Here is a 15550-nt window from a genome sequence, read left to right as displayed (position 1 = left end):
CATATGTACTGTTTGTTCATAAGTTGAATGTTCGTAAGTAGAGGAGTGTCTGTAACTACAACCCATTGTGCATAGTTTGTAAGTTTTACTGTTTTAATAAAAAAAACACCATCTGGGAATTTGCTCTGTCTTCTTTTTATTAAAATATTTTTACTTATTGCCTTTTATTTTAATGTCAAAGCTCCGGGCTAAAAGTATACTAAGACTTTGATTTGTTTGATAAAAATGACCATATAAAGTATTTCAACACTTTGCTGTATTGCAAGTTCTCTCAGTTATAAATAGAGAGAAAGGTTCATCAGACGTGTACCGCCGTCAATGGCAGCCAATGTGTTAAATGAGGGCTCTTATTGATAATTTTGATATTTTAACACCTTGCTGTACTCTCTCTCTCTCTCTCTCTCTCTCTCTCTCTCTCTCTCTCTCATGACTATAATTTTGAGAGCGGGCGAATCCTGCGACGGAATGTCCGTTCAACGAAACGTCCGGGGACCAAGTGTCCATCGACCAAAATAACTAAAGAAATAATCCTGGACTTTCGAAGGCGCAACACAGATCTGGCCCCATTCCTCATAAATTGAGTTTGCATAGACAGGGCCCAGTCCTTCAAATTCCTGGGGGACCACGTCACGGACAAGCTGTCCTGGTCTACAAACACCACGGCAGTGGTGAAGATGGCCCAAAAACTACTCAATTTCCTGAGGGTACTCAAGAGGAACAACTTGGACACCAAGGTTCTGATAACCATCTATAGAACCACTGTAGAGAGCATCCTGCATCAGTGTGGGACGCTGGAAGCACGGCAGCAGACAAAAAGGCAATGCAGAAAGTGATTAACACTGGCCAGGGGATCGTCGGCTGCTCTTTGCCCTCACTGAAAGACACTGCCAGCCCTTGTTACCTCAGCAAAGCCAGGAACATCTTAGGGGACCCATACCACCCTGGTCACAATCTGTTCCAGCTGCTGCCCTCTTGCAGGCGCTATAGGTCCCACAAAGTGCGGACCAATAGGCTTAAAGAGAGTTTTTCCCCCACATCCATCAGAACTCTAAATTTGCGGTAACACAACACACATTCCCTTCTGAGGTAATATGAATAGATGTTTGGGTGGTTATCTGCCTCCTACTGACTGACGGAAGGTAAGTGAAAGGCAGTGGAGGTAAGTGACCCGGTCGGGGGGTGATGCAAGATATCCATAACAGCAGAATGCCAAATTACGATCACTTATTTAGGTCTTTTGCCGAGTAAACGCACCTTATGGAGAAGCACTACCAATTTTGTCATGTGCAGTTTGTGGGTGTGATGACAAGTAGGCTTTTGATGTTGATGATGACGACAGGGCCTATGTTCGATGTCCGATTGGACACTAAGCTTCTGATCACCGTCTATAGTCACTGTGGAGGGCATGCTGGCATACTGCATTACAGTGCGGTACGCTGGAAGCATGGCAGCAGACAGAAACGCTATGCAGAGATTGATCAACACCGCCCAGAAGATTATCGGCTGCTCCCTGCCCTCACTGGATGACATTCCCAGCCCTCGCTACCTCAGCAGAGCACATGGTTAGGGATCCATACCACCCTGCTCACAACATGTTCCAGCTGCTGCCCCCTGGCAGACGATACAGGTCTCACAAAACTCAGACAAATAGACATAGCGACAGTTTTTCCCCCCACGCCCATCAACTTGCATTGGCACGACTCACAATTCCTTCTGTGCAATAACTTCGGGGTGTGCAATATCTTTGATTGTGCAATATTTTAGAAATGACCTTGCCCGGACGCAGTGGCGGTCCATGAATTTCCTAGTAACGCCTTCAGCTGTCGGAATCAATCCAACCCTCAAAAACTATTTTATGGCTATAAAACATCTACTGCAGCTACAGCTGTGACATAAAAAATAATCAATAATAACCACATACAATTAAAATATTATTTAAGAATATAGCCATATTTTATTCACCAAACATTATTTTTACCTGTACACAATATCCATCTTCCTTTCTTTCCTCCTTTTTGTATCGCCATCGAAGCTAATGCTGAAAGTCGAACCTGTCATGTCGTATTTCTGGCACACGTTTTTATTTGATTTACTGCTGGAAATGTTCATTCTCGGGGGTGACAGGCTTCCTTTTTTGGAGTTGTCTGACCTTTCTTAATGATGTTCAGCCATTGCGGGTTAACAAAACCACTATTAAATCAACACAACAATATATTTGCTTGTGCAGCTCGCTCCAGATACATTTTGGTAGCTCTGGCTAGTCCACTCTTATCACTAGCCAATCATAGTTGGTGAAAGCGATGACGTATCCCTACACCTGCGAGAAGGCCTTGGTGTCATAAAATCGAATTCCGATTGGTAAAAGCAACAGTCACAATGACGCTAGCAGCAGAGCCTGCAGAATTGATTGTGACGGCCTTGAGACAGATTTCTGACCCTGGCAACAAATAAGGGCTGAAATATGATTGGTTGAATGCTTCAATATGAAAACACACATCTGGAAGCAGTGAAACCAGGGGGGAAAGCATTGAAAGGAAGCTAACACACAATTTGGAAGTATTTAATAAGTATTCATGGACAAAATATAATTAACATCAGTCTGTAATTCAGATATTTCTTAGGCCAGCAGAGAAGGCCTTGAAGGCTCTGACAGCACACAGCTGCCCGGACGTGATATTTTTATATTACTTATTTATGTTATTACTAGGGAAACGCACTTTGTGGAGTAGCACCACCAATTCTGTTATACACAGCTGTGTATAATGACAATAAAGGCTTTTGATTTGATACCACCTTAATGGTTTCGACAATTTGTTCGTATCTCAAATTCCCATAGAAATGAAGTGAAAAGAAACATATTTGTTCCAACACTCTGAAAACTAACACAAAAAAAGCAGAATATTGGAATGGAAAAACATTTGTATTTGTTCTATTCACCATCTATTAACAGACTAGCAAATAACTAGTGGTTAGGATGTTTAATAGTACTAAAATTAGAAAGATTTCTGAGGGAGCTTTCTGACAAAATAACAAAAGAATGACATATTTACCTACTTACCCACCTAACCAACCACAGCAAGATGGGGAAAATAAAATATAGTCAGGCATGACAAGACCTACTGAACGTAGTTTCCAAACACAAAATTAAATGACATCCCTAGGCCAGATATGGGCAAACTCCGGCCCGCGGGCCATATACGGCCCGTTAGGCTATTTTATCTGGCCCGCCGACGTTAGCCATAAATATTATAGTAAAATACAAGGACCTCATTCATTTCCCATGCAATACCCCGTTTCGTCGATAGACAGAACACTAGTCTAGACCTTTGTTGGAGTGTAACTCTCCAGCGGCCCAACTGACCAACACCTCAGATCTATTTTGAGAAATGCCACCACGAAACTAACTCAAGATTTTGATGCACTGGCAAAAAAAAAGGAGAACAACAATACAGTTCCAATTGAAATGTGAGTTTCTCTAATGTTAAAAATAGCAACTTGCACGTGCACGCACAACAGCAGTACAGTAGCTTTTTCAACATGCGGCCCATCACTCAATTTAGTCTGCTTTCTTTCGTTGAATATGTCCTTAATGTTGAAAGTAAATTTTCACCTTCAATTGTCTTTTTTTTTCTTACATTTCAATCCCCAGGTTTGATAAATTACATTGCGTGTCCAAATGCTCCTGACCCGGCCCCTCTGGCAAATTTTAGTATCCATTCTGGCCCGCAAGTCAAAAAGTTTGCCAACCCCTGCCCTAGGCAAATAAACATCAAAAAAAAATTGCCTCACTAGTTCAATAGCCATTTTTAGGGGAAAAGGGGGCTTTACAAAACTAAACTTGTGTCCCGCTTGTAGAAACAATGAAAGTGCCTATCCAGTTTGAAAAACAGTAGACGACAAGTCTTTCTTTTCCACTGAAATTGACTTTGCGAACCTTTACCTGTTTGAACCTTAGAGGGCAGAGTCTGAATATGGAGCTGGTAAATGAGACATGGTGTACCCATGTTCTGAGACCGTTTGTGCCACTGATTCCACATTTTAACCTATGGTGCTGGTGTGGTGCAAAAAAAATATGAAATGAGAGAGATCAGATGAGATTTGCTTTGCGGTTTAGTACGATCTACGATATCTGAATGGGGAAAAAGGATCACCACAGTAGTCTGCATTTAAAATTGAATTGGTGATCAGTACGCTGCTGTTTGCTGTGAACTGAAATGTTTACAGGTTTCTCGGTCGTATAATTGTTACTCTTTAACGCAGCCAAAATGATGACATCATAGTGTTATGTGATTTTGCCACCAACCCACTCGTCCAACATGCAACATTCAATGCCATGGCTAAAAACCATAAACCAGTTGATTTAATTCTCCCGTCATTTCATGCATTTTTACCAAAATATTCCCACTGACTAGGCCATTTCAGAAACACTTACCTTTTTTTTCTCCAATCTGCGGCTTGGTCCACAATATTCCTCTGTACACAGCTTATCACTGCATTATGGATGCTTTTATCCGATATACAAGCATGAAACGCGAGAGAAAATTAACCATCAAATAATATCGGGTTGTAGAAAAAACATTCTAATGGAGAAAAGGAAAGATCACATGACGCTGAATATCTGTGATGAATGCGTATTTCCTGAATTTTCTTCGACAATACGTGTTCATGCAGCCTTGAAGCACTGAGCGTTTGACGCACAACGGTCCAATTCAGAAATGGCGGTGATGCTGAAAAGATGACCGGGATTCCGCCCCCACCACTACACGCTCCTCAAAACAACGGGTTTATTTGGATAATACACACAATTATGCCAACAATTACATCATCATCAACAACAATAACAATAATAATAACAACAACAATCATGATTATATTAATAATACATATAATTTTATTATTATTATAACGATAATAATAATATAATAAGGTATAATATTTGGCCCAATAGGTCGAGTGGTTAACGTATCAAGCTCACAGCTCCGGGGTTTTGAGTTTATTTTCAAGTCACCTGTGTGGAGTTAGCATGTTCTCCCGGGCTTGCGTGGGTTTCCTTCAGGTACTCCAGTTTCCTCCCACACTCCAAAAATGCATTGTAGGCTGATTGGACACTCTAATGTGCCCCTAGGTATTGGTGTGAGTATGTATGGTTGTCCATCTCCTTGTGCCCAGCGATCGGCTGGCTACCGGTTCAGTATGGTCCCTGCCTCTTCCCCGGAGACAGCTGGGATTAGCTCCAACAGTCCCCATCACCCCAATGAGGTTAAAGCAGTTCAGAAAATGAGATGAAATGAAAATGATTATAACAATAAATGGACAGTGAACTGTGTCACAACAACGTCCTTTGTGCTTTAATGATAATGTTTTCGTTGTGTTGGGCTGTTGATGTCATCAGCTCCGTGACAGTTGTTTCCAAGCTTCAAGTGCTGTGAATACATATGCCATGCTTTGGTCATGTAACAACTTTAAAAAATAAATCAAGAGAAGACGGGAAAATTCCCCTTGAAATTAAAAAAGACGGACAGAGAGGGACAGAGAGGGACAGAGAGGGACAGAGAGGGACAGAGAGGGACAGAGAGGGACAGAGAGGGACAGAGAGGGACAGAGAGGGACAGAGAGGGACAGAGAGGGACAGAGAGGGACAGAGAGGGACAGAGAGGGACAGAGAGGGACAGAGAGGGACAGAGAGGGACAGAGAGGGACAGAGAGGGACAGAGAGGGACAGAGAGGGACAGAGAGGGACAGAGAGGGACAGAGACAGACAGAGACAGACAGAGACAGACAGAGACAGACAGAGACAGACAGAGACAGACAGAGACAGACAGAGACAGACAGAGACAGACAGAGACAGACAGAGACAGACAGAGACAGACAGAGACAGACAGAGACAGACAGAGACAGACAGAGACAGACAGAGACAGACAGAGACAGACAGAGACAGACAGAGACAGACAGAGACAGACAGAGACAGACAGAGACAGACAGAGACAGACAGAGACAGACAGAGACAGACAGAGACAGACAGAGACAGACAGAGACAGACAGAGACAGACAGAGACAGACAGAGACAGACAGAGACAGACAGAGACAGACAGAGACAGACAGACAGAGACAGACAGTGTAGGATAATATTTTAGGATAAGAAGACAAAGACGCTTGGTAATTGCTTGTTCATATTTTATCAGTTTTTGTAAGTAAAGAAACATCGTAATCATAGGAACTTGACAACGATGCATCAGACTTTGACCAAAGTTTGGTCGTTGGCATGGAGAATTGCCACTGATTGATCTGACGTTGCCCAGAGACAGAGAGAGAGACAGAGAGACAGTGTAGGATACTATTTTAAGATGAGAAGAGAAAGACGCTTGGTAATTGATTGTTCATATTGTATCAGTATAGAAACATCGTAATCATAGAAACGATCCACCAGACTTTGGCCAAAGTTTGGTCATTGTCATGGACACTTGCCATTGATTTATAAGACGTTGCCCAGAGAGACAGAGAGAGACAGAGAGCTTGAGAGATACAGAGATAGGTCAGAGAGAGACAGGGCGAGACATAGGGCGAGATAGAGAGAGGGCGAGAGAGCGTTAGAGAGAGAGAGCGTTAGAGAGAGAGAGAACGTTAGAGAGAGAGAGAGAGAGAACGTTAGAGAGAGAGAGCGTTAGAGAGAGAGAGCGCAAGAGAGAAAGAGAGCATTAGAGAGAGAGAGCGTTAGAGAGAGAGAGTGGTAGAGAGAGAGAGAGAGAACGTTAGAGAGAGAGAGCTTTAGAGAGAGAGAGCGCAAGAGAGAAAGAGAGCATTAGAGAGAGAGAGCGTTAGAGAGAGAGAGCGTTAGAGAGAGAGCGTGAGAAAGAGAGAGCGTGAGAAAGAGAGAGCGAGCGTCAGAGAGAGAGAGAGAGAGAGAGAGCGTCAGAAAGAGAGAGAGAGCGTCATAGAGAGAGAGCGTCATAGAGAGAGAGAGAGAGAGCGTCAGAGAGAGAGAGAGAGAGCGTCAGAGAGAGAGAGAGAGAGAGAGCGTCAGAAAGAGAGAGAGAGCGTCATAGAGAGAGAGCGTCATAGAGAGAGAGAGAGCGTCAGAGAGAGAGAGAGAGAGCGTCAGAGAGAGAGAGAGAGAGCGTTAGAGAGAGAGCGTCAGAGAGAGAGCGTTAGAGAGAGAGAGCGTTAGAGAGAGAGAGAGTGTTAGAGAGAGAGAGCGTTAGAGAGAGAGAGCGTTAGAGGGAGGGTTAGAGAGAGAGTGTTAGAGAGAGAGAGAGTGTTAGAGAGAGAGAGATTGTTAGAGAGAGAGAGAGATTGTTAGAGAGAGAGAGAGAGAGAGAGAGAGAGAGTTAGAGAGAGAGCGTTAGAGAGAGAGAGAGAGAGAGAGAGAGAGCGTTAGAGAGAGAGCGTTAGAGAGAGAGAGCGTTAGAGAGAGAGAGCGTTAGAGAGAGAGCGTTAGAGAGAGAGAGAGCGTTAGAGAGAGAGAGAGAGCGTTAGAGAGAGAGAGCGTTAGAGAGAGAGAGAGTGAGAGAGAGAAAGAGAGCGTTAGAGAGAGAGAGAAAGAGAGCGTTAGAGAGAGAGAGAGAGAGAGAAAGAGAGCGTTAGAGAGAGAGAGAGAGAGAGAGAGAGAGAGAGAGAGAGAGAGAGAGAGAGAGAGAGAGAGAGAGAGAGAGAGAGAGAGAGAGAGCATATACAAAGTATATAGTAGGTATTGAATTATTTGGCTGTTAACGACATCAGATGGGAAATTTACAATGCAATAGTGGCATGATAAAATTCATGGCATTCATCCAAATAATTAGGTGAATTGTAGAAAAAATAATTGGTTTAGGATGAGCATATTTTCCCTAAGAATGGAGTAACATGGAATGTTTTTCAAAGTGCACTTGAAAGAACATTGTCTGTTGTCCTGGCGGGAGGAAATATGCTTTGTCACAGGTCATATTGATGATTTTAAGGATATTACGGATTGGATAAGCATTGGTCAATTGATACAACCAAATAACGTTGCTTTATACTGCTTTAAGGGCATGCAAATTGGTGAGAACTTTAGCTTGAAATTCATACCATTGCAATGATGGGGTTAATACGCCTGAATGTTACAGTGATAACGAGTGGCAATAACAAGCTTAGATAAGGGAGGGAAAGGAGAAATTCTCCAAATTCCAGAATCTGGCTTAGAAACAGGTTATGTTAGTCATTTTGGGTTTTTGACAGGATGTGGTGGTACATGAATTCTGGGAAATTTTGGGAAATTGGGGACCCCATATCTAAAACAAAATTGAGACAAATGTGTAAATAGGCTCTATTTGGCGCTGGATGCCCGAATTCTAGTGGGGCCTTTCATGTTTTGAAACAAGTGACGCTTTAGGTACATGGATTGTCTATGAACAAAATGGGATTTGGGCGAAATTCACTTACAAATTAGCCGTGTTATCTTGGTTCATAGAATTTGGAGTCAAGGCGACGTAATAAAGGCCATAGGCGTCATGTTGTATAAAATAGGCGTGGATGAATTTGTTTTACAAATGGGGGAGATTATTTTATCACCTGAAACAAGTGGAAACAAAATTGGGTGGCCGCATTAAAAGGTGATTGGCATGCTATTAGAGGAAATTGGGATTTTCCAAAAACCTGATAGGGGGCCATTAGGTCATGGCGGCTGTGAAAATAAAAACCTTAGATGTGAAACTATTGCCACTTCAATTGGGGGAACAAACAGCTAAACTGATAGCATTAAAAAGGATATAACTTTGTGTGAAACTTGAAGGTATTTTTTTACAAACGGTTAAAATGCTAGAGTGGGGGTGTGTATATTAAAGGATCTACTAATGAATGCGGGGTGGATCCAGACCTTCCGGAATGTGGGGTATTCATGGCGTCCTCGAGAATTTGTGGATTTTCTCCGGGTACTCCAGTTTACTCCCACAAAATGAAATTATGGATGCCAGACTGGTTGAACACACTAAATTCTTCTGTTTATGAGTGTGAGCATGAATGATAGTTTGTCTTTTTGTGTTTTTTTGATTGGCGGACCACCGAGACATAATCTATCAATAAAAGATCAATAAAGAAAATAAGTTGGGCTTGAGTCAAGGGAAGACCTATGTCTCGACAAGGGGGAGGTGGCCTTGCTACAACGGCACTACAAGGCTTAGGGTTTAAATCTATATGCATACCCACATATCCATTTCAAAAGATACATTAACAGATTTTATTTGATTTCTATTTGATCATATAGATATCATTCCACGATATGGAATTCCAGAAACTATCTAGTGATAATGACTCCCATTTTGTTAATATAATAGTTGTCTACCATTCACAATTGGCGGACCTTATATGAAGTCCTGTTTGGTAGACCTTACAAATTGTTATTATTCACTACACAATGACAATTGGATGATAAGGCAAATCTATCAGAGAAAAAAAAAACACACACCAAATTTAGACTATCAGAGGGAGATTTTGCTTCTCAACAGGAAACGGACGAAGTGACGGTGATTCTTGAAGACTGGGTGCTGATACGCAGCATAAAAGAAGAAACATCGGAGCAACGCAAAGTGGGAGGGTCCTTGTTACTGAAAGGGGACACGGATGCACCTTTCCCACAGTAAGAAGGTTGTCTAAATTGAAACGTTTCAAGAGGAAAAAATCCCTAAACAAAGACAAAAAGTCATGTTGAAAACAATTATTGCTTTTGGGGCAATGAGATTAATGATGATTGTGATTCTATTCCTTTCCACAGTAGGGTTGTTTTCTCCAGTTGGAGAAAAAGGCGGAGGCGTTTCAATTGAGGATACACCTTCTTACGGGAGGGTAAACCGAGAAACATACACATTTACATTTAATTAACATTACCTACTAAATCAAATTTCCAGATTGAAAATATATATTTGGACTCGGCGACGCCCCGGTTGCCATACAAGGGGTCAATCTATGGTGGGAAATATGTGTGGTACATTAACAGCAAAAAAAATTGAAGATTGGGAAAAGCCTTGTTGCAGAAATTGGTCAAGATTGGAAAGCTTGGACTGACATATTAACCTGTGAAATTTATTTCTGAAACAGGGATTTCCCAAACGGGGGATAATTGGGCGCTGTTAATGGAGTGTAAAGAAGGCAAGCACTATGTGGAGCTACTTTAGTAAAAGGGTGGTCTCAATTGAAACATTGAGGGGACGGGTAAGATAAACTTTCTGACTTAATAAAATACGGGAAACACCAATATTAATTGAAAAGATTATTGCTCAGCAAGCAATACCATAAAACTATAGGGAACTCTTTTATATTGGGTTTGACGTCGCCATATGGTTTGAATTGAGACTAAACCATCTTACAAAGGATTAGAATAAACTACCAGACAAGGGAAATACGATGGGATCTTACAACTCCCTCAATCACCATTCTTTTGGGGAAAAGTGTTTTTACAAATGAAAAAACGTGTCATACTTGTACAGAAAAAAAAAAAATATTGAAAGTGTTTATCCTGTTACGCAAGTAAATAGGAAGTCAATTTTTCCACTGTTTAATCATTTTACCTGCTTAAACCTTACAGGGCATGGTCTGAAGCTGGGGGCGATAAATGAGACATGGTGTACTGGCGTTCTAAAACAAACTACACCCCTGATACCACGTTCTGGCCTATGGTGGCGGGGTGGTAGATAAATTATACGACTCCTGCCGAAACGCGGCAGGACTAGGTACTTTGGTCTCACTGCTCTTACCGGTGTCTGTTTTTCCATCCACAGTGGAGGAGATACAATTGGCGGCTCAGAATTCGGAGGTGAAGGGTCGACCCTCCGGACATCGTCGAGAGGCATGGAGGGAAGGAGATCCAACATACATTGATGCGATTGGCATCCCCCGGGGCGTACCAGATGAGTATAAGCTGGCTAATCAGATCGCAGCAGGTTGGGAGTCTATCTTCCTTCTAATCACCCCAAACAAAAATGTGGATAGAATAAATCACTTACATTACAATGTCCAAAACTTGGAAATTATATTAAACAGGGATTTGTGGCCATGAAGGAACAACTGGCAGCTACCAGTCTGATGGCGTTCCAGGATCGCATAGCGGTGGATATGATCCTTGAAACAGGGGGCGTGTGTGCAATGTTTGGAAAACAATGTTGCACCTTCATACCGAACAACACGTCACCCAGTGGATCTCTCACCAGGGCCATTACTGGCCTGCAAACACTGAACCGCAATATGCAAGAGCCTTCTGGAGTAGATACGTCCGCATTGTCAGATTGGTGGGATAAGACCTTTGGAAAATCTGAAGATTTGGTTACATCCTTCGTGGTGACTATAGGCACAATTACCGCTATCCTAACATTGTGTGGGTGATGTAGTATCCCCTGTTTGCGCTCCTTGCTAAGCCGACTTATAACTACTGCAATTGCCCCTACAAATTCTAAAGTACATGAGTTGTATCTTATGGGACGGTTTGGGGAAAGCAGTGAGGTCCAGGAGTACGGTAAATCCGAGGACCAATTGGACGAATAAAATTATGTTCTTTCTCTTTCAGACCAGCAATGGGAGTAAGGAGTAGGCGGATAAAATCGCAGTCACCGACATTTCCATTCGTGATTACTAAGAAATGATTAATAACATACATATTATAAAAACGGGGGAATGTTGGGTTTATTCTGTATTACTATTATAAATAGTTGTATTAAGTCATTTCTTTGTTAAATCATTCTCTTATTATTCTCAAAGTGTTGCAAGGTCATGAACTGCCGCCTAGTCCACTCTCACATGGACTCCAAGGATTGTTGCTACATCCTACAAGGATTGTTGCTACATCCACATACCCAGTATCGGGCTGAGAGGGTTGTTGATCGGGCAAGGACTGGATATCTGCCATTTCCAGCAACGGAGCCCATAACAAAGATATTGTTTCTGCCACGTCCATAACACTCGTGACGCACTTCGGGTTTTTCTTTATGTAATTATTATATGGTTCTTAGGTCAAGGAAGGCATAATTGTTCTAATCTAAATGTTGTTAGGTCTAGTCTCCTGTTTTTGTTATTGGTAAAATACTTTGATTGTTATTGTAGTTCCAGATGTTGTTTTTACTCATACGTAATGGAATGATCAACAACTCTGTAAATTGTTTTGATTCATGGCAATAAGAGTCGTACGAAAATGTCTATTCGGGGAGACGTTCGGAAGTTGAAGGAGAAACTCTGGCTTGCTGAATCTCCCCTCTGAGGTTTTTATCTGTGATCCATTCTATTTAATTAAATGTCAATAATTGAATAAGATGTCTGCCTGCAGTTATTGATAATTACGGACGAAGGTAATTATTAATGAACCTAACAACTGGCCAGAGAAAGATAGAGCTAGATATATAGAGCAAGAGACAGAGAGAAAGACAGAACAAATATTTACCTATTGATTTTTATAAGTTGAATTTTTCAGGGTTGTTAAAAATTGACTTTCACCCTAGGAACAATGTATTAGCTGAATTGGACTTCACACGACCTTTTAATCAAATTAATCGTCTGCCCTTGAATTACCCATTAAAATAAAATTCACTTTTAATATTGTTAAAATATATTTCTGGGTTTCACAGTAAAAAAATGACGCATTCAAACATTGAAATATTTATTCTGTTTCAAATTAAGTGAAGTATTAAAAATGTTGCAGAATCACAGTCAGGTGTCTATGAAATTGAATTATGTATCCATAGGTTTCATTGGTAGTTTAGTTGTGATGGGTTAACATTCTTATAGTAACTCATTTTCAGTTTTTCTAGTGTGCTTGTGGCAGGAATATTGAACATAAACTCAGCAGCTGCAGGTATTCATCAGCACCATCAGATAGGCATTTGTCCATCATCTGAAAATGACCAAACACCAGAATCAAATAACCCTTCACACAACACGACTACCACAATTTTCTGACTATTAAGGGCTACTTTTTCCCTTGGTTTGGACCCAGTGGCGGATTCGTGGCATTTTACAGGGTAGTGAGCTTTATGTGTACATATCCCATGTAGAAACCGGAGTACCCGGAAGAAACCAATGCAGACCAGGGAAGAACATGCAAACTCCATAAAGACGGACATGACCTGGATTTGAACCCAGGACCCCAGATGTGAAGCCAACGCGATACAACTCGCACCACTAGGCCAAACTGGCCATCCAATACTGGTGATATGTGAAGGAGTAAGGTTTTCTCGTAAAATGTGGTGCCATATTTTCGTATTGAGACACGTTTCTGCGGTCCTCTATCCAAACTCGAGGCTGAGTGACCCAGCACTACCATACTCTTTCATATAAGCTACACCCCCGGAGATAGCCCTGTGGTTGGACTTATCTCTGGGGGGGATAAGTCTACAGTGATGAGTTCAAGACTGTATTTACGGTGTTTGAACAATCTCACACTAAACACCACGAAAACTAAAGAAATAATCCTGAACATTCACAAACGCAACACAGATCTGGCCCCACTCCTCACAAAATGGCAGCGGCTGTCTGTGAATTTCCTAGCGATGCCTGCAGCAAATCAATCCAACCCTCCAAAACTATTTAATGACTATAACACCTCTATTGAAGGTAGAGCTTGCGACAAAAAAAGCTGCAATAATAACCGCATACAATTGAAATATCAATTAGGGATATAGCCATATTTTCCTCACCAAAAATCCTCTGAAAACTGAATTCTAATTTTGTTTAAATCTTTTTTTACCTTAGTTCTACGGGCTGAACCCACCCGGACGTTTTGCCGGAGTCTTCAAGACAAACGCATCAAGAGTTGATTGTTTTTGCCTCCCCTTCAAAATATTTCAATAATGACGCAAACAAATATCACAATACGCGTAATCCAAGCTTTAGAATTATCGCGTCACATCACTTGTAGGTTTTCCTTATTGATATTATGTCTCTTGAACGCACGCATATTCTCCGCATTGTACACTAGTAGCAGCTTAATTTTACAGTCACTGCTCGCATTAGCACACAACGCTAGCGTTAAGCGGTCCTTCATGGGTTTGTCCCGGTAAGGCCTTCTCCTCTGCCACAACGAATGTCCGCCTGGGCATATTTTTCCAAAAACGACCAGTTTCATCGCAGTTGAAAACTTGCTGGTGGATGTAACTTTCCTCGTCGAAAATCAAGGCAAATGTCTTGATGCGTCCTTCTGCTTAAGGATGGTGGAAATGGTTGACATATTCCTCTCTTATTGCCTGGCGAGCTCAGTAACACGTACCCCACTCTTATATTTTTAAATTATTTCACGTTTCACGTCCATTGTCAACGGTCGCCTGTTCTTTGCAGAACTCTGCCGATTCATAGCAATATTGTTTAGCTGGTATGTAAATGTAACCAACACGGGGAAAAAAACGGGCGGGTGGGGAAATGCAAAGACAGCCTAGTGGTCGTGGAAATATTTTATACACAAAAGAGATGCAAAAAAGACAGTGCCATGGCCACCTGGCTTGGTCGCATGACGAAATTCTTATTGTATCTCGGGCAAATTATTCGATCGAAATCTTTGTCGTAAGACATGAATGTCGTATGACAGAGTGGTCGTACCACAAGGTTCGACTGTAGTTATTTTCTTACAGCAAAAAAGAAAATAACCAACAAATAGTAAAGGTGAATTTGGCGACATATACTGGTGAAAGAGCAATACTGTATGTCTTGTACGCATATAATCCGTAACCTTGATTCATTCATCATTTTTTTGAGTTACAAATACTAGAAAATATGGTAATATTTTTTTTTTATATTTATGAGTCCAACAATTATACTTATTCTGTTACGGAAATGCGCTAACCATAATTAAGAGCAATTATGTAAAAAATCAATTGTGCAACATACCGCCATTTTTTCAGTGACAACAGACTTCTGCTTGTCACTCAAGTTGTGCTCAATAATAGAGTCATGAACTTGACTTAAGATTTGCGTGGCGGCATATCCTTTATCCACCATGCTCTGACAAAGAAAAGATATTACAGAAAATGTGGTGAAATTAAGTTTCCTTTAAAGAAAGTAATTTTAGCGGACCTACCTGGACTGCAAACTCTAGTTGCTCAAAGCTTCCTTTAAAGCAGACTTGAAGCAAATTGGTGATCATCTGAGTAGGAACAACCTGCCAATAGAGAATTGATATCTGTTAGCTTAAATTTTTGTTTGTTATATTTTGTATGTATATGAATATATATAAAGTTGTGGTCAAAGGTTTACACACACTTTTGAAGAACAATGTCATGGATTTCTTAAGTTTCCAGTTATTTCTAAAATTCAGATGTTCATCTGATAGTGATTGGAACAGATACTTTGTCACACAAAAACATTCATGAAGTTTTGTTCTTTCATTACTTTATTATGGGTTAACAGAAATAGTGATCAAATATGCTGGATCAAAAATATACGTAGCGCAACATGACTTAGCAATTTTGGTGACTGAGAAAGTAGTGTCAGTGATATGAGCTTCATAGCATGGCCTATTAACTTCTAAAGTTATGAGTGACTACAGCTGGTGACTTCTCTGAGGCCATTTCAATAGGGCACCTTGAATGAAAACAACCACAAATGCTACAATGGGGAAAGTCAGAAG

General features: G+C 41.2%; 2 protein-coding genes across 11 annotated transcripts in view; both read right to left on the bottom strand.

Moving 5' to 3' along the window:
- LOC144196417 (neuroligin-1-like) overlaps positions 1-5148 on the bottom strand; it is a 66127-nt gene extending 60979 nt beyond the window's left edge. For 5 of the 6 annotated variants that reach the window (XM_077716580.1, XM_077716581.1, XM_077716579.1 and 2 more), the window contains exon 1: positions 4433-4740. The gene's annotated coding sequence lies outside the window, so the exon portion shown is untranslated. Of the gene's footprint in view, positions 1-4432; positions 4741-5008 lie in introns of those variants that run through there. The other variant, XM_077716578.1, reaches the window with a different exon arrangement.
- A 43-nt stretch (positions 5149-5191) lies between these two features.
- rfc4 (replication factor C (activator 1) 4) overlaps positions 5192-15550 on the bottom strand; it is a 48243-nt gene continuing 37884 nt past the window's right edge. For 4 of the 5 annotated variants that reach the window (XM_077716583.1, XM_077716584.1, XM_077716586.1 and 1 more), the window contains 3 exons: positions 15002-15082; positions 14812-14925; positions 12576-12826 (listed from right to left, as the gene is read on the bottom strand). In XM_077716583.1, the coding sequence (XP_077572709.1) occupies positions 12740-12826; positions 14812-14925; positions 15002-15082 (282 nt within the window). In that variant the 3' untranslated portion in view covers positions 12576-12739. Of the gene's footprint in view, positions 5424-12575; positions 12827-14811; positions 14926-15001; positions 15083-15550 lie in introns of those variants that run through there. The other variant, XM_077716585.1, reaches the window with a different exon arrangement.

This window comes from Stigmatopora nigra, chromosome 5 (genome assembly GCF_051989575.1).
Source record: "Stigmatopora nigra isolate UIUO_SnigA chromosome 5, RoL_Snig_1.1, whole genome shotgun sequence".
Taxonomy (NCBI): domain Eukaryota; kingdom Metazoa; phylum Chordata; class Actinopteri; order Syngnathiformes; family Syngnathidae; genus Stigmatopora; species Stigmatopora nigra.
This window is presented reverse-complemented; position numbering and strand designations above follow the sequence as displayed.